General features: G+C 42.2%; 1 protein-coding gene across 5 annotated transcripts in view; it reads left to right on the top strand.

Annotated features, from left to right (window-relative positions):
* Positions 1-22,184, top strand: part of ABCA1 (ATP binding cassette subfamily A member 1) — a 135,786-nt gene that overhangs the window by 51,966 nt on the left and 61,636 nt on the right. For all 5 annotated transcript variants that reach the window (XR_008424289.1, XR_008424288.1, XM_053908144.1 and 2 more), the window contains exons 6-8: positions 1,201-1,322; positions 3,357-3,533; positions 18,196-18,288. Coding sequence is in view for 3 of the 5 variants with exons in the window: in XM_053908144.1 (XP_053764119.1) it covers positions 1,201-1,322; positions 3,357-3,533; positions 18,196-18,288 (392 nt within the window). In the remaining 2 variants the exon portion in view is untranslated. The remainder of the gene's footprint in view (positions 1-1,200; positions 1,323-3,356; positions 3,534-18,195; positions 18,289-22,184) is intronic.

The following is a 22,184-nucleotide window of genomic DNA, read 5'->3' as shown; positions in this document are numbered from 1 at the left end:
CGACGCGGGGCTCGAACTCACGGACCGCGAGATCGTGACCTGAGCTGAAGTCGGACGCCCAACCGACTGAGCCACCCAGGCGCCCCTAAAAGGATTTTTTTTATGAAACCCCGTACCAATCCAGTCATGTAGTAGGGTGAATTTTTAAATATATGCTGGGTTTTCCTAAAGCCTGGCAGACATGGGTTTTGGAGCTCTGTATCATTTGTTACACAGTTGGAATTAAAATGAGACCACATCTGTGAAAGTGCTTTGATATGCGTATTGCTTCACACCAGCGGCTCTCAAAGTGTGGGGCCCAGACCTGCAGTATCCACATCACCCGGAAGCTCAAGGGAAATGTGAATTCTCTGGCCTCATCCCGGGCTGGCTGAATCAGAAACTCTGGGGGTGGTGTGGGGACCGGTAATCTGTTTTAACAAGACCTCAGGTGATTCTGATGCCCACTCAAGTTTAGGAACAACTCTCCTGCAACAAGAGAAAATCAGCCCCTGGGGCTTGTGGGACTAAGGCTTTAAGTATCTCCGATTTGTAGCTGAGATGGCATTGGGGAGACAGGAGCAGGGGTGTTAGTTTCACAAATTTCAGATGGGTCGGGCGAGATCATCTAAAGGGTTTGGTTTTTTCCCTCGAAAAGCAAGGAAAAGCTATGTGAGTGTGTGGAGCACTGTGGTGCTTTTGAGGCTAGGAGCACACGCTGACTGTGGTTCTACACATCTTCAGAAGACATTCTTTTCATCTCTCCTGTAAAGCAAAGCTCCCTGAACGTCCTTTCTCTGTATGCTTAAGCCAGAAACCTGTGGTTATCAATTTGTTTAAAACAAGGCCATTAGGGGGTACCTGGGTGGCTCCGTCGGTTAAGCTTCCAACTATTGATTTCAGCTCAAGATCTGAAGGTTTGTGAGCTTGAGCCCCGCATCAGGCTCTGTGGTATGTGGGGCCCACTTGGGATTCTCTCTCTCTCTCGCTCTCGCTCTCTCTTTCTCTCTCTCTCTCTCTCTCTGTACATGTGCATGCTCCCTCTCTCCCTCTATCTCTCAATAAACACACAAAAAAAAGAAAGAAAGAAAAGAAAAAAGAAAAAGAAATAGTTAAAAAAAATGAGGCCATCAATATTATTTTTCTCCACCTGCCCCATTGTGCTGACTACTTTTTTTTTTTAAACTTATTAAATGAAAATAAAATACTATTTCTCGGCAGGCTTGAAGCTTCAGGATTTCCTAGTGGACAATGAAACCTTCTCTGGATTCCTGACTTACAACCTCTCTCTGCCAAGGCCTACTGTGGACAAAATGCTGGGGGCTGATGTCAGTCTCCACAAGGTAAGCTGTAAGATTTGGCTTCCTTGGGGGGCTGATGGCAGTTACACTGTTTGAGAGTCCCTGTCTTTGTAATGGTGCTCAAGTTCACCTTCACCAGCTTTCACTTCTCTGCCCAGGCTGGCATTGCCCCACCATCCAGAGAGTGGAATGTGCAGCCTGGTGTCGTGGGCCAGCTGGTTGAGATAAAACTGGTTTCCTGCCTATCAACTAGCATTTGTTGATAACATCCCCGTAAAGGGGAAGGGAGATGAATTCAAGTTAAGATAAACATTTAAAAAAAAATTTTTTTTACAGTTCTGAGATGGTAATCAGAGTTGAGGAGTATTGATCAGAGCAACTATCTATAAAATCTAAGACAGGAGATTTTAAAAGTTGATGCTTCCTTTAATGATGGACAAAAAAAAATCTATAAGGAGAAAATGTTGTTTTTTTTTTTTTTCCTTAATTTGTAAAACCAGGAAGTAATGGTAGTTTATGTAGAATTTTAACCTTAGATTCTCAGACCCCTTCCTTTGGCATAATTGGATATCATACAGCTCCTGGGCTGTGAGTAGCAGACCCTGATTGCATGGCTCTCGATTTTCATAGAAGGTTCTCCAGTGTATTCTCTGGCAGAAAGGGGCACTGCTTCTTTAGCCTGTCTCTTGTCTACACACTAGCTTATATCTTTACAATAAGCAGAAGCATTGGAAATGTTTATGCCTGATTAAAAAAAAAAAGTCTTCGTTTTACGTGATGTAGAATTTTTAAAATTAGAAAAATGTGCTTACTGCTTGCCCTTATAAAACAAGGAAAATATGCCTTGTGTTTACCAGTTGTATGGTCGGGAGATGGGCCAAAGGTAGCAGTCTTGTTAAAACAGTTGCATTTAGCATAATTTCCATTTCCCCCTGCCAGTATCATCTCTGTCCCATCAGGTTAGTTTAAAATAAGGGGCATCCTATGCATGGAGGTGGTCCTTGCATAGTATTAGAATCTCTCTGTGGTCGGTGCTCTCAAACACCGATACTGAAGGTAGGCTGACGGCAAGGACTACTTAGAGAAAGGAGGAAAACTGAAGTACACTTGCGTGTCTGGCAGTAGGTGAAAACTTACCGGAAACCATGGCAGGCCAAGTGCTCTGTAACGTTAGAAGGCTGCATAGGTCTGGAGAGGCTCTTGATCCATCACTCATTCTAGATTTCACTACCAGCAGGTCAAGCTGCATTAATTTAAACAGGAGAGGTAATAATGGAGTAATACAGAGTCTGCATCATCCATCCATTCCACAAATATTTACTGTCTGTAATGTTTCAGCACTGTGGACAAGAAAAGTGAGCAAGAAAAACAAGCCCCTCCTCTTACTGAATTTGCTAATTGGACAGTAAGGACCATGTATGAAGAAGGGCAGTTTATTGAGGCCCAGAAAAGCTAATTAAGTAAACAAAATACGGCCAAGGAAAGGCTCTCCAGGGGTCTGCTCTAATGAATACTTAAGAGTGACTTAGAATTGGCCTTCAATGAGATGAAAAAGAGGCTCAGCTTTCTGTTACTCTGCTCTGGGGCAAATCAAATGAAGAGTTCCAAATTCTGAAATTGCTTCAACATAGTTTTTTGGATCAGTGAAATAGCTATACCTACAAATAAATAGTATGAATGAATGCTTTTTTTTTTTCATAATTTGGTCCAACCCCAGTTTAAGATCGCATAAGTTCCAAAATAATGGGAGTTTTTTTCTCTAATAAAAGTGGTTTCAGGAGTTTGAACTCTCAATTCCTATTTGCTGAATCATGTGTCCCATTTTTGAGACAAAGAGTTGGACTCAGGATTTCCCTTCACAAGGACAAGAGCGTGGGAGATGATGAGTCAAACACAACATCCAGGCTTTAAGTTTTCTGTTGGATTGTGCCGTGATACATTCCAAAGTTGGGTAAAGAGATCTGATGCAGTGGACTATTGCAATGGTGTCCATGCTTCAAAGCTATATTGGCCCACCACCTACCCCATCTTCTTAATCCAGTTTCCCTTGACTCTTTTTGCATGAAATGCTTCCAGGTATTTTTGCAAGGCTACCAGTTACATTTGACCAATCTGTGCAGTGGATCAAAATTAGAAGAGGTGATTCAACTTGGTGACCAAGAAGTTTCCACGCTGTGCGGCTTGCCAAGGGAGAAACTGGATGCAGCAGAGCAAGTACTTCGTTCCAACGTGGACATCCTGAAGCCGATCCTGGTGAGTATGCTTGCTGTGTGGAGAAGCTTCAAGCACTAATACTTTTGGAATGTGAACATTTTCCCTGGACAACATAACTTTGTTTTTGTGGAAACATAAGCCTGGCTGGGAATTTGAGAGATAATTTAGCTCATTCGTATTCTGTTCTTTCAAACTTCTGGGCTTTTTCCCAAAAGGTAAAAGGGGGAAGAATGAGTTGGGTATGGCTCTGAGTCTAAACCTAAGGTCCCTTGTGCCTGTTTCAATCAGAGAAAACCTATTTTTTATGTTGTGGGTTTTTTTATATTGTAATTTGAGATTATAAGAGTTCATTTGAAGAAAGAGTTCTCCAGATTAAAAACAAAAAAATCTCAGAAATCTTCGGGAAGATGGACATCCATTCTTAAAAAGCATATCAACAAGGAGACACTGAGCTGTCACAGTGGGAAAACCTTAGAATTGGATGGGAGTACCCGTAATCATTAGATTAACCAATGATGGAATTACACTTACAGAAAAGGGAAATTGCAACAAAGTCTGATCAGCCTAGGAAGCAGTAGTTCAGAGAAGCAGTCTGAGAGTATACATGTTCATTCTTAATCAAAGAATACAGATGAACCTGAGCATTTTGGCCATCAGAGGGTTGTGTACAGTTCTAGAACTGGTGGATTTCTTTGGTTTTTTGAGAGCTCTTGTGACCTGCCTCTCCAACAACATCATTTAGCATCCAGTGTTCTGATTTCCTACTCATCAGATAGCACTCTGAGTTGTCAGTAGAATCTCTTAATACGAGGGAAAAAGCCTTGGAAGAAGTATGTGCCTGAAAAGAGATGTTCCTCATTATAATAACAAGAAATCAGAATCCTCTGGGACTTTGTGCAAGCATGATTTCTTTATAGGGAGATCCATTCTCCTGAGGCTTCTAAGAATGGTTTCTAGACTTTGTGCCTGGATTGTACCCTAGAAAGTGACCTTTAGAAACCTCTCCTGAGGTTTACATGCTAGACCGACTATCAAGAAGTTCTTGGAGCCTTGTTGGGACACCTGGGTGGCTTAGTCATTTAAGCACCTGACTCTTGGTTTTGGCTCAGGTCATGATCTCACAGTTTGTGAGTTTGAGCCCCACGTGGGACTCTGTGCTGATGGTGCCAGGCCTGCTCGGGATTCTCTCTTTCCTCTTCTCTCTTTGCCCCTCACCTGCTTGTTCTCTTTGTCTCAATAAATAAACTTAAAAATTTTTATTATAAATTAAAAAAAAAATAAAGTTCTTGTATCCTCCTTGACTCTATGATAGTGTAGCTTCTGCCTGAGTAGGTAGTAAGAAAAATGGGTGAGTTTTAGGTTTTTTTTTTTTTTTTGTGGCAAGGTTGATGGTGAACCAGTTGGTATGAAGGGCTTAGGCCTAATGCTTAAGATCTGTTTTTGTTTGTAAAACATTTTTTTAAATGTTTTTATTTATTTTTGAAGGAGAGACAGAGCATGAGCAGGGGAGGAGCAGAGAGAGAGGAAGATATAGAATTTGAAGCAGTCAAGCAGCTCTAAGCTGTCAGCATAGAGCCTGATGTGGGGCTTGAACTCACGAACTGTGAGATCATGACCTGAGCTAAAGTCGGACGCTTAACCGACCGAGCCACCCAGGTGCCCTACGATATGTTTTTGTTTTATTCCAGTAGTAGTATTTTCTGTTTCAGTTAGAAAAAAATACTGAGTTGCTTTGTTCAATAGTCTGGTATTCTATTGGTTAATGTTTCTATAGTATAATTTCAAATAAGATCTATATTTCTGAATGTGGATGTTTGCAGTCCCAGGTGACTGGTCTCCATGGCTACATTAGCTCATTTGTGCAGACACGTAGCCTGTTGGCACTTGTTGCATTGTGCCAGAAAGATGGTTATAAATGGTAGATCATTTCCTTGTATAGTTTTGGCTGTTTTGCTTTATTTCAGTACAAGGCAGAAATGTTCACTCAGCCAGAATGATGCACATTTTGGAAATATGGGTGCTTTTAGAAGTCCTAGTAACTTATATTGGTGCCCATTCATCATTCGTTTCTGTTTAATCATTAAACACTTACTGTGTGCACAACCCAGAAAATCCTTCCACTCACACAATGTCTGAATTGGACTCCAAGTAGAATGACGGCACAGCCTTCGTGATCTGACAATCACCAACTTAGGTTTCAACCGAAAATCCCTCCCTGGTTGGGAGGGTTGGCATGATAGGGTACATGGACATGTGCCATCAACACTGTCAGCTATGTTGCAGCCCATTCTGGTGTAGTTGTGTCTTCTTGATTTATGACTGGGTATTAAGGTCACTGCCATATGCTTTTTGCACATTTCTTATGCCCAGGGAGTATTTCTGGTTCTGCTTCTGCCTGTCTGCTGTTGCTGAAAACTCTGTCTCCATAAAGTCAGAAAATGAGGTTCTTGAATCATAGTGAGTGGTCAAAATTGTTCTGTGGAAAGGTGATTTTGGAGGATACCTTTGGGATAAAATGACTTCTAAACATTTTGAAATGTGACTCTCATTTCTTGAGTTAAACAGGGCCTTAACTGGAGCACTGGAATTGATACTGCATTTACATCAAGCAGACTTTTACTCCTGCCATTTGGTTAACATTTCAGCCACTTTGATGGTAGATGAATGTGACCTGCGACATCATTGCTCATGGGCAGTTAATCACACCAAGAAACACAACAGGAGAAGCAACCAGATGTCAGGCCCAGCCTTGGGGGGAGAGAAACTGTGCTGTCAATTTGTGTTTCTGTACCCAAAGCAGATTTTCAGGGAAGACCTGTTTTGAAGCATTTCTCCTCTTATTTTTGTTTTTTGTTGTTGTCGGTGGTGGTATGGATGTGTCCCTGTTCTTCAGCCAAGATATTCTTCCTCCTGGGCCTCCTCTGTCTCTTGATGACCTTTGGACAATAGTGTTTTGACAACATGGGGGAGGTATGGCAGAGTGGCCGGGGGCATGGGCTTGAGGTCAGCTGCATCTAGGTTCAAACGAGGCCTTAGCAGTTTTACCAGTTGAGTGACCTTGGATGAATTTAGTGTCAGTAAGCCTCAGTTTCCTCTTCTTTTACATATAGATAATCTAGTTTACCCTTTGTTGTGATTATTGGTCGTGCATATGAAGAACATGACAAGGGGTCTGGCATGCATTAGGTGTTCAGTAAATAGAAGTTAATCATCACTAGAACTGTTTTCATGCTGAAGGCAATTGCTGGCGAGATAGAAATTTTCTTCTGTGTTAGGTATCCATCCTAACCAAGCAAAGTAGCTCTGAAGAACATTTCAGTGAAAATTTTTATTCTTTGCCTAGATATTGTCAAGGCTTCTTACCTTCTAGATTCTTATTCATGAGCATACCTCAATTATTTATACCTTGAATGAAAATGAATACTGGATGTCAGAATTCTATTGCATCCTTAAAGTTCTCTGGGATTAATAGTGGTTTCCATTAGGCATTCTTTTAATTTAAAAACCTATTCATTTGTTGAACTATGTTGAGTTCATTTTATATGTCAGGTATGTTTTGGGAGCTAGACTCTGCTGAGATCCTCACAAAGATGGCTTCTGATGAGTACAAGGTTAGGTCAATACATGAAATATATGTCCAGGATACATGCATTTATGGAGGGAGACTTGTGTTCATAGTACTTGTACCATTGAGATAACCTCTAGCAGGGGATTGTAGCCATCTAGCAGTGACTTCTTTTTTTTTTTTTTTTTTTAATTTTTTAATGTTTATTTATTTTTGAGAGATAGAGAGAGAGTAGGGGAGGGGCAGAGAGGGAGACACGGAACTCGAAGTAGGCTCCAGGCTCCATGCTGTCAGCAGAGAGCCCAACATGGGGCTCAAACTCATGAACTGCGAGATCATGACCTGAGCTGAAGTCAGATGCTTTACCAACTGAGCCACCCAGGCACCCATCAGTGACTTCTTTTGTCTCACTGCTCAGCAAGGTGGATTTGGCTGTTCTAGTTGGCTGGGCAGGTGAACTTCCCCTTGCCTTCCTTGTGGGTCCTTCCTGAAGCAGCACCTACCTTTCCCAGACAGGAGAAATCTATATGGGGGCTTCTCTCTGCTGTCTTCCAGTAACTTGCAATCTGTTTTGGACTGCAAGAAGGAGCCATGTTAGTGGATCAGCAAATTTGGGCCAGAGGGATTTGCTTCTCTTGTCAAGTCCTTGCTGGTTGCATTTGTTCTTTTATTGCTGTAACAAATAGCCACACACCTAGCAGCTTAAAACAAAATGAATTTATTAGTTCATAATCCTGTAGGCCAGAAGTCTGGGTACAGTGTGGTTCACCTGGGCCTACTCCTTATTGTTGCACAAGATTGAAATCAAAGGGTTTACAGAGCTGTATTCCTTTTTCGAGGCTCTGAGGATGCCTCTGCTTCTGAGCTCATTCAGGTTGTTAACTGAATTCAGTTCCTTGCAGTTGTAGGACTGAAGTCTCTGTTTCCTGGCTGGATGTCAGCTAGAGGTGGGTCTTTGGTCCTAGAGGCTGCCATCATTCCTTCCCATGATTTTCATGTGGCCCCTGTTCCAGCCACAGTGGGTTAAGACCCCCTCATGCTTTAAATTTCTGTATTTTTCTCTGCCACATCTCTCTGCTTCTAGCCAGAGAAAGTTCTCTCACTTTATGGGTTCATGTGATTAGGTTGGACTCATCTAGATGATATAGGATAATCTCCCTGTTTTAACCTCTATAACTTTAATTATATCTGTAAAGTATAATTTACCATGTGATCTAACATATTCAGGTGCCTGGGACTAGGATGTGGACTGCTTTGGGGAGGGCACTCATCCTGCCACGGATGTCTTTTAACTGAAAGGTATATTTCATTATGTCTTTGAAGTGCTTCCTCAGTGCTCTCGGCTTTTTATTAACCCCTCGTCAGCTCTGTACATTTTCTTGCCCGTATTCTGAGAGTGACTCTAAAGCATAATAAACACTACCTATTAGGGTTTTTAATGCACAAACCAAAGACAGCAGTGACTTTGTGAAGTAGAATGTCTCTGAACAAGATGTGACTTAAAAGACTGTTGTAAGGCACCAAAGCTTCAGCCATGAGCATGGCAGACAAACGCACGTGGAGCTTTTATTCTAGTGGGCACTGGGAACCAACTTTTAGGCTGACATTGGGAATTTGAGGAATACTTCACAGGTCCTAGGTCTGTAGAGTGAGGGCTATCCTCTCATTCCAGCTTCACTAACGAACCCCCAGAAGCTCCCTAACAACAATCTTTGCCAGCATGGGACACTGTAAGCCATGGTGGAAAGAATGTGGGGTTAGATAGGCTTGCCTTCTGGTCTTGGCTCGCCATTGTCTTGGTGATATGAAAATGGTGTCTGATTCTTGAGTTAGGAAGGAAAGGCATACGGACTTCTCTCCATCTTTGTAGCAACTTGGGTATTGCACAACCATGTAGTTAGATTGTCTTGACCTCTGATGATACCTTTACCCTGGAAGGGAAAGTTCTGTTTCTGTAGAACAAAGAGTTCTGTTCACATGTCTTCTGATGCATGCAGCATATTCTTGCAAAGGCAGAACTCAGTTCATGGGACAAAGGAGGTAAAGTGAGTGGTGCCCTGAGGTCCCTAGAAGACCAGTGATCTCACAGCTGGGCTGTGTATAGATTGAAGGAACAGATGGAGAAGGGGTGAACGAAGTCATTCTTGTCTTGAAAGCTCTTTGTTTAGCGTCTTCTTGATCCTTAGACAAAGGCTTAGAATATAGATGGGGCTTGGCTCATTCCTTTTTGGGGCTGCATACTTGAACTTATCACATCCAGCCCTTAAAGCATTTGTGTGAGTTTTTTTTGCAGGAGAAAACAGCTGCTTTTCTTCTCCTGCATAAAACTCAGACGCTTGTGGGAGGTATCAGATTTTGTTTGGCCTTGTTTGATGGTACTGCCCATCAAACAGATGGTACACCTGTTGTCAGTACATGCTTTCATCTGGCAATCAGCTGCAATCCTTACATTTGGTAAATGACATACCTCAAGGATTGTCTCTCAAGACTGTGTTTACTTAATTCCTATAGGTAAAGGGGAGCACACAACTAGAGCTAAAGTGGTGAATATAGCAGAGTGTTAATAGGACTATTCACTCACTAATAGGACTATTCAACTCATTTTTGCCTGAGTTATACTATTTTTTCCTTGAAGAGTGCCACTCTTCCTCCCACTCCCCCCCCCGCCGCCCCCCACCTTTGGACCTTAGATTCCTTCTTTTTTTTTTTTTTTTTATTAATTTCTTTAAAATTTAAATCCAAGTTAACATATAATAATGATTCAGGACTAGAATTTAGTTATTCACTTCCTGTAACACCCAGTACTCATCGCAACAAGTGCCTCCTTAATGCCCATCACCCATTTAACCCATCCCCCACCCAAAACCCCACCAGCAATGCTTCCGTTTGTTCTCTGTATTTAAAAGTCTCTTATTGTCTGGGCGCCTGGGTGGCTCACTTGGTTAAGCGTTCAACTTTGGCTCAGGTCATGATCTCACAGCTTGTGAGTTTGAGCCCCGTGTCGGGCTCTGTTTTTTTTTTTTTTATTTATTTTTTTAAATAAAAGTCTCTTACTGTTTGTCTCCCTCTCAGTTTTCATCTTATTTTTCCTTCCTTTCCCCTATGTTCATCTGTTCTGTTTCTTAAATTCCACATATGAGTAAAATCATCTGATATTTGTCTTTTTCTGACTATTTCACTTAGCATAATATACTCTATTTCTTAAATAAAGGTTTAGATTGTATTTTGGTCCTAAATTCTGTGGTAGTAGATGTATTTAACTGTTAAGAAACCGCAAAAAAGTATTTAATGCATTAAACACATCACATTTAAAACTTAATATTTAAATTGTTGAATTGTTTTTAAAAGATTAGTTCCTCCCTCAGACAGGAGTTTTATAGTTCCCTACTTTGACAAGAAATATTAAAATATTCCTCAAAGGAAAAATTCATTGTCATGTAAATCATTGGAAAGAGATAGGGTATCTTCTGGGCAGTGTGGTCTTTGTGCCTGGTATCTGGATTACTTATTTTCTTTTTTTTTTTTTTTTTAATTTTTTTTTTTTCAACGTTTTTTGTTTATTTTTGGGACAGAGAGAGACAGAGCATGAACGGGGGAGGGGCAGAGAGAGAGGGAGACACAGAATCAGAAACAGGCTCCAGGCTCCGAGCCATCAGCCCAGAGCCTGACGCGGGGCTCGAACTCACGGACCGCGAGATCGTGACCTGGCTGAAGTCGGACGCTTAACCGACTGCGCCACCCAGGCGCCCCGAGGATTACTTATTTTCAATTTGAACTAAAACATATTGTCCTAGCCCTGGGTCGGATTTTCTGAATATGGGCAAAGTGAAGTCGAGATTTTTAGCCTACTTTGAGGGAATTTAAGAGAGGTTTGAAATGTCCTAAGGAACCCAAAGGAACATGCATTTGCAGGGGGAAAATAAAATTGTGCGTTGTATTGAAAAATCTTACTCAAATACATATACACCCACATTATTTGGTAGTAGAGTCCCTGAAAAATTGGGGGATGAGGATAAGATTTTTATAAACTGAAAAGAGTTTTCAATTAGACTTAATTTCACAGATGTTCTGTCTTCTGTTTCTATTTGGTTGTGACTTCTAATGCGTTGATAATATTCTCTCCCAGTCTTTATTTTGTATAGTGATCATCCATAAGCAAACACTTAAATTAATTCATTCAGCAAATATTGAGCCCCGATCTGTGCCATTCACTGGGCCAGGGATGCGGTGGTGAGCAAGGTACAGCTTTCTTTGTTTCCCTGCTGCTGGGCAGTGAATGGGACAGGCCAGGAATCCAGCACATGCATCCTCAAAAAGGAAGGCCGCAGAAGCCCAGGAATTGTCACCCTTTGCTGCCAATGTCTGCAGAGCCAGGTTTGGGCTCATCCTGGGGGAGGAAGAGAGTTGATAGACAGTTGTATGGTAGTTTTGTGGGGGGATTACTGTTCTCAGATTCCAGGTGAGGAGGTCGATGTACCACTGGGCATCCTTGAGGGTCCCTTGCCAGCAGGTTTTGGCTGGCCACAGACTGGTTCAGTGTGGAATCTGTGCATGAGAAGAAACTCTCATGCCTTTCCAAATCGGCCAGCCCAATACCAGGGGCTCCTCCTCAAGAATTCATTGGTCACTCTTAAAACACTGCAGATGCTGAACCCTGCAACTTTCTTACCTTCTGAGGAAAGGAAACCAGATCATGACTGTTCTGAGGTGACTGATAAAGTATTGGCAAGCTGCCCAGATCTGCATGACCAGGCTGGACAGAACCCAGACCTCACCTTGTTCAGTGATGGTAGCAGTTTCATCTACGTTCAAAAGGCAGGGAATGCAATGACATGCTTTAATCTGAGCCCTCACCATTTGCAAGGACAAGCGAGTCGACTGACTCCCAGTACGCAGGCCTCAATGGGGCCCTCCTAACCCAGTCTTTGAGGATTAGGAAAGAAGCCTCTGTTAAGTTGGGACCTAAAGAATAAAAGTTAGCCAGGTAAAGAACAGGGAGAAGAAGTTCCAAACAGAAGACATGGTTTGTGTATGAAGAAGGTGGTATTTAGGGGAACTGCACATCATTGAGTAGTTTATAGTGGAGCAGATGGAGCTATGGGAAGCTTGATGGGAGAAGGAATAGTAAGATGAGATTGTGGAGGTGACCACAGATGAACTGAGGTAAACTTTGAGGAGCTATATTAGGCCGATGGGCCTCATCCTTAGAGCAAGGGAACCCACCCAAATGTTCCGGAGGGTGGGTGACTTGATGAGGTGAATTTAAATGCCCTTTGAGGCAGGACTTCTACCAGACCATCTCTTGGGCTTTTCTCTTGCTTTTGGCTTTTATTCCACAGACATTTCCTGGGTGCCAGCTTATTCTGTGCCAGGAACTATGTTGGATGCTGAGTTGAAATAAAACACCAGCTCAGAAATTAAAGTCAAATTGACTTTGCTAGGTTACTGCCTTTTTAATTTCCAGTCTTTTACAATTTAGTTGAGCTAGTAGGATGAAAGACCGTAATGAAATTGTCTGTTAGGCCCATAAAAGACGGGGGCACAATGGCCTTTGTCATTCTTGGGCCAGCATTCCATAATGTCATGCTTTTAGGCAATGTTGCACTGTTGCGATTAACACATTTTGCAGAAATGGGTGGGAGCCTTCAAGTATACAATACACACTTGTCTGTTCTTCCTGTAATGATATTACAGTATTTAGTTATGATCTAAAAATATCTCATAATACATGAATTCTGGTTAGCTTCACACAGGTCATATAGTCCCTGGCTCAAGGTTTTATCTTTGCTCTTACTGTCTTTTTCACTTGCTTCCTGTGTTCAGTGGGGGACCTACAGGAGTTCATAGCCAAGGGAATATTTTTGTTTAGGAAAATAATAGTAGGAATTCAAAACTGTAAATTATTTACTGGAAGTGTTTGGAAATACCAGTTGGCAAGCTTTGCCTGCCTTTGTCAAGTATTAGCAGGAGACCACAGTTAAGAGTAGGTACAGGCACATGGTTCTCAGCCTTCATTTTGTGGCTTGGTTTTAGGGCATGTTTCCTGGGGTTAATTTTATTTAGGGAATTTAGACATCTTTCACAGCTTGATAGGTAGTCAAGCCAATTTACACTCTTTATGCTTCTTTAACTCCTGCCCACGCCCCATCCTTTCCTCCTCCTCCCTTTTTTGTGTCTCATTTAATTAAAAAGAAAAGTATGAAACAGTTAAAACTCACAAAAAGGCACAGAGAATAGTATAAAGAACACCCCTGTTTCATCATCCATCGTTTGCCTTGCTTGCTTCAGATTCTTTTCAAGAAAGAAAACGTGACAGGTATCCTCGATGCCACATGTGTGTCCCCATCTCTTTCCTCAGGTAATCACGATCCTGGAGTTCCATGTTTTTATGCTTGGTACCATGTATATGTTTTTGCATTCTGCTAATAACATTATATGGTATTGGTTTGTAGTGTTCACGTTGTATAAATGTGCATATTGATCTGCGGCTTGTCTTTTTCACTCAGCATTGTTCTTGGGATTTATCAGTATTGATACATGTGGCATCTGATTCATTTTAGCTGTTGCATGGTATTCCCTTTTTATATGTAAATTTTATTAAAAAATTTTTTTTAAATGTTTATTTTTGAGAGAGAGACAGAGTGCGAGTGGGGGAGGGGCAGAGAGAGAGGGAGACACAGAATCCGAAGCAGGCTCCAGGTTCTGAGCCTTCAGCACAGAACCCACGGACCACGAGAGCATGACCTGAGCTGGAGTCGGACGCTTAACTGACTGAGCCACCCAGACGCCCCTATACCTAAACTTCAAAAAATCCATTTGTCTATGGCTTAGATTTTTCACATTGTTTATGGTGTCTGTTGGTGCCTACTTTCTGCTTTTAAAAGTTGGAGTCATTTTTGCCACCTTGGTTTGGACTTTTTATATTTTGAGAAGGCCTTCCCACCCCAAGTTCATAAGTACATTTTCTGCTATGTATTTGTAACTTTTCATTTTTTACTTTTAGCTCTGTAATTTACCAAGAACTTAATTTTATATAGAGGTGTGAGACAGAAAATACTAACTTTTCTTACATGAATGACTAGTTCCAGCGACACTAATTGATTAGCCCATCCTTTCTCCATGAATTTGTATTATTAAGTTCGCAGATTCTCATCAGTCTGTTCCCTGTATTTACTTTTCCAAACACAGAAAAGTAAAAATGAGTCCTGAGCAAAATACCTGGATGATCTGAGCTTTAAACGATGCTGAATTTGAATGGTATATGTGTGTGCTTTTTTTTAAAACCCTGTAATGTTAACCCACACTTGTGTACAACTCTACCAACACATCTTCGAAAGTGGGAATTTATTTGTATGGGCAATAGGTTGCCAATACTTACGTTCATGAACACTGAGCATTTAATCTCAACAATTAGTGTAAAAGAGATCCTAATAATGACGTTGATTGTCCTATTACTTGTGGATGGATTCAGCCAATGCTTCTGTTAGAGACCAAAACCTAGAACAGTTTAAACCAACCAGAGCTCAGACCACTGACAGCAGCCACATAGTAAGATGCAGTATTGCATTTGTGTCTGAATATGTAAAGGTCTGATATCCATGGTAAATGTGATGAAGTCCTTAGATTTAGGTCTGTGGTCCACTGTGTTGCTCGTGGGTGAAATAGTCATGCAGTGCATGCATGGATTTTTGCTGAATTGTGTAGCTTTTAAAACAAGAAGAATAAGCCTGCCCCAAAGGTAAGACCTTTAAGTTGAAAAACCTGATGGAAAAATTGTTACCTATGCAAGTTTATGTTCATACAGGTGAGGAAGACCTAGTCTAAAAACAACATGAGCTGCCAATCCATCTGTACCCTTCAGGGGAAAGATGACTGCTACTGGTGACAACAAGCCAGTGTTTTAGCTAAGGTTTTAGATACCTGGTCTTTTGCACTTAGTGGCTGCCCAGCCACTCACTTGGTGTGGTGTTCTGGCCTCCTCTGCATTTGGCGCCATTTCTGATCCCATTCAAGTCCAGGTGAACTGACTGGCTTCACCATCCAAAGCAGATAGCATCGTGCTGACCAGATGTGGAATGCACAAACAACCACCTTTGTGCAAAGCATGCTGTGAAAAAAAGGCGTGAACATTGTCCAGGGGCCACTGGCTTAGTGGTTCTCAAATTTCTATGTGTAAAAAAAGTCCTGAGGCTTCCTGGCTCACATGTCTAGCATCTGAATCAGTAGGTCTCAGAGGGCTGGGAGACTGCATGTTTAACAAGCCGCCTAAGACCACACTGTATCCGCGAAACCTGGTCATTCACAATTCTGTCAAGCTCCATTGGTACCATGTAATGCCATATTTCCTTCTTGTAGATTCACTTCTTTTGCTTAAATAGATCTAGTTAGGAAAAAATACTATACCTTTGCTGTAAAGGTAAAATCAGTATCACTGTATATAGAAGGTACACATACATGTGCATTAAGATAAATGTGTGTGTGTGTGCCTATATGTGTGTATATGTATGTAGGTATAGATATACACATATACCTAAACATAGGTTATGACTTTTCCTTCAGGTTTTTCAATTTAAATGTCAGCTTTGGGGCAAGTTTATGTGTGTGTGTGTGTGTGTGTGTGTGTGTGTGTGTGTGTTTGTGTATATGTGTGATGTAAATAGAATCTATATTTATATTTCATCCACTGAACATTACTTAATATAGTATATGTTTCATCTACTTAACATCTTTTGTTTCAGTTTTGCAAACACTGAGAAAGAGGGATTGTAGGGAAGAAAGAAGCATTTCATCTCAAGCCTTCAGGAATTAGGTCTTAGCCTTTCACTGAAGAGTATTAATGTTAGTAATCCTACATTGGGTGTGGCTGATGTGCTTTGAGAGGACAATGGTAGCTCTCTGCTTAGCAGAGGGCAGGCCTCTCAACAGGAGAAACAGTTCTTGGAGAGCTAGCCAGGAAGCGGAAGGGAGGATGTATGCCTTTTCCGGAACTGGAAAACCCTTCAGTTTTGGTAGTAAACTTTTAAGGAAGGGAAGAGAAAGGCAGGGGTGAAATTTCTGAGAATTGTGAGGACGTGCTATGTGCCTGGCACTGCGTAAGGCGCTCTGCACATGGCCTGTAATTCAGTGTCCTTGACAGTGCTGAGATACATGCACATCATGAACTCCACTGCACAGTTGCGGAAACGGGGCATGGGGAATTGGAGTCATTTGCCCGGGGTTCAGTAGCCACCCCAGGTCCCCATAACCAGAGAAGAAGGGGCAGAGTGACAAGAGTCCTCAGAATCTTATTTCCATTCAGACTTTATAAAAGAAATGGGTTAACTACCAAATTTTAAGTTTTGAAAATGTACATTAAATTAACTTGGCATTTATCTGCTACACAGTCCTGATCATGCCTCATCTTGTGGGCCTCATGGTAAGCACAAAAACACTTCACCTCTTCCACCTTCCAATTAAGATCTCTTGGTTTGTAAAAGTTTTCCTTACTGTAGGTTCTGTAGGGTCGACTTTTAAGGTGATAACCTTTAGTTATGATGTGAACCTGAAGTAAGGAAGTTAAAAAAAAACCAAAAATGTCCCACTTGTTTTTGCTCATAATTACTTAATGGAAGGACCAATTGTTAACGTAATCTGTGATTTGCGTCAAGGGGACCTACCTGAATATAGTGGTGAAGGGCCCATCCGAGGACTGGGAGTCGGGGAAGGCGGACCCTGGTGACCAAGCTGTTCTAGGGGAGCTCTTGAGTTGGGCTGGAGAAATTCTTTCCTAGAACCCTTAGACAGATTTTATCAGAAACACACATTCAGGATTATGCTTGGACATGATGATGGTCATGATTATACGAACTTAATCTTCTGTATTTGGAGTTCTTTTTAAAAAAAATTTTTTTTAAACGTTTTAATTTACTTTTGAGGCAGAGAGAGACAGAGCATGAACAGGGGAGGGGCAGAGAGAGAGGGAGACACAGAATCCGAAGCAGTCTCCAGGGTCTGAAATGTCAGCACAAAGCCTGATGTAGGACTCAAACTCAAGGACCGTGAGATCATGACCTGAGCCAAAGTCGGATGCTTAACCGACTGAGCCACCCATGCACCCCTGTATTTAGAGTTCTTTTTAGAGGAAATCCTTCCCCAGGCTGCTGTTTCTGAGATCATGATGAACTCCATCTACTTCTGGCTATTTTCCTTGCAGTGTGCGTTATGATTTCACAACATGCCCCTATGGAAGACAAATAGCAAAAAATCCCAGCCTCCTCTAGATTAAAGAGGTGTCTGGTATTAAAGAAAATGGTGCCTATAGAAGCACCAAGGAAAGATGGATTTTCCCTGAAGACTTTTGTTTTTCTATTTAACAAATAAAAATGATGAAACTGGCCCTATATCCTTTTCTTTTTGGAAGCCTAAAAACCCAGAACCTAAATTTTAGGCTCCTCAGCTGTTGGAATTCTGGCCTCGGAGTCTGTGCATCACTGTTCTTTCTTCTTTAGCTTAGGCTTGCTGCCCTAACTTATCTTTTCCTTGGGCCCAATTAATTATTTTCTTACATTTGTTGTGAAGCTAGGTGGGCTATAACAGCAATGAAATATACACAGGAGTAAATACAGAGATCTGGCTAAAAGTAGGCATAAAGATAAGCATTCTGTATTAAATTTCCAGTGTTACAAATAGTGCTGACTTGAGCAGAATGAGAGAATTTCTCCTTTCCATGCTTTTGCCAGCTTTCAACTTCAGTTTCTTCCTTTCTTGTGGGCCATTTCAAACTTGTTTCTTGAAGTCATTCTTCTGTTGTTCATCTTGCAGATTTGGGAGTTTATGGTTAAAGTTGAATTGGACAGACACACACACACACACACACACACATCCTCAGCATGAGATATTTTTATCGATTGCATATCAACTAGTTTTAAATATATATTTCTACACTACTTAAAAGCATTCATCAAAGCATTAGTAATTCTTATCTGAAATAACTTGCAAACCTGCAGTTAGAATAATTTTAGTGTCTTTACTTTGGTTAGGCGTGGGTTTCTTGTGTTTTAAACTCAAGATGGTGAATGGTTTTAATTAACTTTATTTTCAATAGACATTTCAGGTTTACATTTGAACCTAGAAACAAAGTATTTTTTCTCATTGCAGACAGAACTAAACTATACATCTCCTGTCCTGAGCAAGGAACTGACTAAGGCCACAAAAACTTTGCTGGATAGTCTTGGGACTCTGGCCCAAGAGGTAAGTTGTGTCTATCTAACACCAGGAGGCAGACCATCCACTATGGCTCTTTTCCACCCCGAGTTTGGCGTAGAGGGTCCTTTTGATTTGAGTATCATGTGAAACATTAAAACGATTTAAAAAAAAAAATTTTTTTTAACGTTTATTTATTTTTGAGACAGAGAGAGACAGAGCATGAACAGGGGAGGGGCAGAGAGAGAGGGAGACACAGAATCTGAAACAGGCTCCAGGCTCTGAGCTGTCAGCACAGAGCCCGACGCGGGGCTCGAACTCACGGACCGTGAGATCATGACCTGAGCCGAAGTCGGACGCTTAACCGGCCAAGCCACCCAGGCGCCCCAACATTAAAACAATTTTAGAAGCATCGGTGATCTTAAAAATTAACTGGTTTGAGCTCCTTACTTTAGAGATGAAGAAACCAAGATGCAGAGATGTTTCAGAGCTAATTAGTTTGTGGCTAAAGGCCCGATACCTGGTCTAGAACTTTGTCTCGTTGTTATTCTCTGCCCCTCGTTAATGACTCCTTGGTAAAGAGGATTATTCCCGTCATCATCCATGCGCTGCATTTGTCTTACCAAACGTTTCTCCGTATTTCTTTTCCAATAGTGAGGCCAGTCATTTTATGAACTATGTACCCCTCATTTAGACCTTTCCCTGTAAACACCTGGCCTCTAGATTCACCTTTGGGAATGTCCTTCCTTGACAAACATTAAGTTGAGTTTGCCTTTCGGGTCCACATATTGCCTGACCAATGTGTTAGACCAATCTTCTATTCACAAGATCAGGAGGCCTGTAGGTACTTGTAAGATCACTTACCCTTCCCTCTGCCTGCCAGCCGGTGTGTGCTTCACTTTAGTGACACCCAACCTTCTTTCAGATTAGACTTGGAGAGGAGGAGCGGGAGCCCAGTGTGTAAGGAGCTGAGCCGAAGGGTGGCGGTCAGAAGCAATCAGGCCTGAATGTCCAGGACATCAGACAGGAATAACCTTCTCAAACTTGGTCCAGCCTTATTTTGAGTTGCTTCTCTAAATCGTTTTTTGGTATTTGTTAAATTTTTTTTGAGTACCAAAATTTAGTTTCCTGAGAATAAAAGTATTGTATGTTCATTGTGGAGAATGCAGGATGTTTGGAAAAACAGAGATCAAACACGTGTCGACAGTTTGGCATATTGCTTTTAGTTCAGTTTTCTTTTTTCTTTGAATTCTGCTCATGGGTGTCTGACTGAAGAGCCTTGCATTTTGGGTCCCTTTCAGGAGAAGTCCTTTCCAGCCTGCCATTTGTTCTTTTGGTTGTGCATGCTGGTGACCTTTCTGTGGGTGGAGAATCTGGGTCACCTGGTGTTCTTCCAGGAGGCAGAAAGAAAAACAGGAACTGACCTGTAAATCCATAGCCATTTCTCTACGGTCCTGTTGGCAGACACTGACCTACACTGTACTACTTCCCTCCCGGCCTTCGAGCAAGCAGAGCAAAGACTATGATGTGGGAGGCTGTCTCTAAATTTTACCTTGGGTACAGTGTTTTCTTTATATCCCAGGTCTGCCTTTTGTCTTGGGTAAGAAAACTAGTGGAAATCGTGATGTTCCCATTGCTGATGAGGCAGAAACTCTCCACCTGAGCAATATATTATTTTTCTTGTCAGCTGCCTCCTTGTGCCCTGCTTGCTCCCTGGTCCAGGTCAAGCAAGGGCTACCCACCCTCAAGTCCCTGTGATCATGAATTACTTACTGTCTAACTTGATATTTCCCTGGGACAAATGGGAGAGAATAAGTAAATAAATGCACGTGTGTATCTGTTCAGTGTTTGGAAGGAAAGTTGGATGTTTTGACCAAAGCACAACCCTTGAAAGGAAAAGGAAAAGGGAGGTAACAATTTCTGAGGACCTCCCCTGATTCCTGTAGTTTCACCCAATTTCCCTGTATCATCTGCATGACAAATGGATCTTACTGTGCCCATTTTACAGATGGCACTGAGGCTCAGGAAAGTTGGACAACTTGCCCAGTCACTTGGTTAGTTAATTGGCAAAAACTGGGATTTGAACTCAGGACTGTTAGACTACAAATTGCACGTTCTTGCTGCTATAGCCTGTTTTTTGTGTGATGAGCTCTGATGGAAACTGGACTAGACTAGAAAGGATATCCTTCAAAGAAGGAAATCTGCAACAATAGGGCCTGGCAATTGGGTAGAAATGGGGACTTTAGGAACTGGATGAGTGAAACTGGGCATGAGCTCCACATCTGAGTGACAGGGAAGGTGTGTCTGACAAGATTGGAAAGGCAGGGCAGGGAACCGCATCCCAGTTACCTACCAGGTGCCTGACACTGCTCGATGTCAGGGTCTCAGCAGTGAGCACACTGGCTTTCCTGTTCTCATGGAGCTTGCATGGTGGAAGATAGAAATAAACAGGAAGCATATGATGTGACAGCAGGCGTACTGCAATGAAGAAAAATAAAGCAGGGTCAGAAAGATAGAGGGTGATGAGGTGTTGTTTTAAAGGTGGGGTCATTAGAGAAGTCCTCTCTGATGAGGTGACACTTGAATGTGAAGAAGTGACCATATGTTGTCCACTCCAAGCAGGAGGGGCCACAGATAACAAAGATGCTGATGAAAGGACCTGATTAAGGAATGTATTTAAAGACCCAGGAGGGAGTATGGTGTGGGCAGGACAGAATGAGCAGGTGAGAAGGTGCTCAGAGCTGAGGTCAGAGGAATGGTGAGCACCTTGCAGGACTGGTAAGACTGCATTTATGCCAAGTGAGATGAGAAGCTAGTGGAGGGTTTGGAGCAGAGGGTACATGACATGTCCTGGAGTATGAGATTGTTGACATTCTGGCTGTTCTATTGAGAAGAGACTAGGCAGGGGTCAAGGAAAAAGGGGCCCTTGCAGTGTCTTGAGAAAGCGATCAGACAGCCAGTGATTGACTCCACAGGTAATTATTTAACAGCATCTTTTGTGGGCTGGAGGATGAATGGTCACCCTTCTCTGTGAGGAGGAGTGCTTCACAGACGAAGTGTGGAGCCTGAGCTGAGGTATAGAAGAATGAGTAGGAGTTTCCCCAAGACAGGTGCCCGGAAGAGCCACCAGTTCGGAATAACAGTCATTCTGGTGCCTCTGTCCAAAGATGTGCTGGTTTTATATGGGAAGAAATTTGTTCTTTCTGTTGGGGTATGGTGGACTGGTGGTAGTGAGGCAGCCTGTGAAGAGATATGAGTGGTTTTTACTTTCATTAAACAATCTCCGGTGCTGTTCACCTCCCAACAAAAGGAGGTCTGGCTACCTCTGCCTTCCGGTTGATAGACCTCATCCGGGTTATGAAAAGATAAAGTAAGGAAAAGCTGGCCACCTAATTGTGTTCTTGTGGCATATGTCACATGCTCCTTCTTTGGAGGGAGAAATGTTTGTGACCTCTGACCTACTCCTAGAAGTGCCTGATTTCCCTCTGGAGGCAGAAGGCAAAGTCAGGATCTACAGCATCGAGGACCATGTTCCGCAGAAGAACCAGGAGGCTCTGTGTGGTACAAAACTGGGCCCATGGTATTGGAAGCTAGGCCTTCCACAGGCTGTGGGTGGGGCCCCTCAGCCTCTCCCCTCTGCCCTTTATGGCTCGGTCTTCTGGGTGCTGAGAACTTGTGACATTTCCAGGAAGGTTTATTATGGATTTATTGTGAAATGTGTAGAAATGCAAAGTGCTTGATAAATATTTAATGATAAGAACAATTGGGCCGAGAACTTTACAAGGTGCTGGAGAACATTTGTATAAGAGACAAAGTGCTTGGGGTGTAAGTAACAGATGTCGTCCCTGGCTGCTGGGGCATCTGACTCCTCCCGTGCAGGGGCATTTCTTTGCAGGGCATTTCTATTTCATGCAATTTACTCCTTTCCACACTCTGTTTAGCTT

Source organism: Panthera pardus, unplaced genomic scaffold (genome assembly GCF_024362965.1).
Source record: "Panthera pardus isolate Hobbes unplaced genomic scaffold, ASM2436296v1 HiC_scaffold_20, whole genome shotgun sequence".
NCBI classification, from domain to species: Eukaryota; Metazoa; Chordata; class Mammalia; order Carnivora; family Felidae; genus Panthera; species Panthera pardus.
This window is presented reverse-complemented; position numbering and strand designations above follow the sequence as displayed.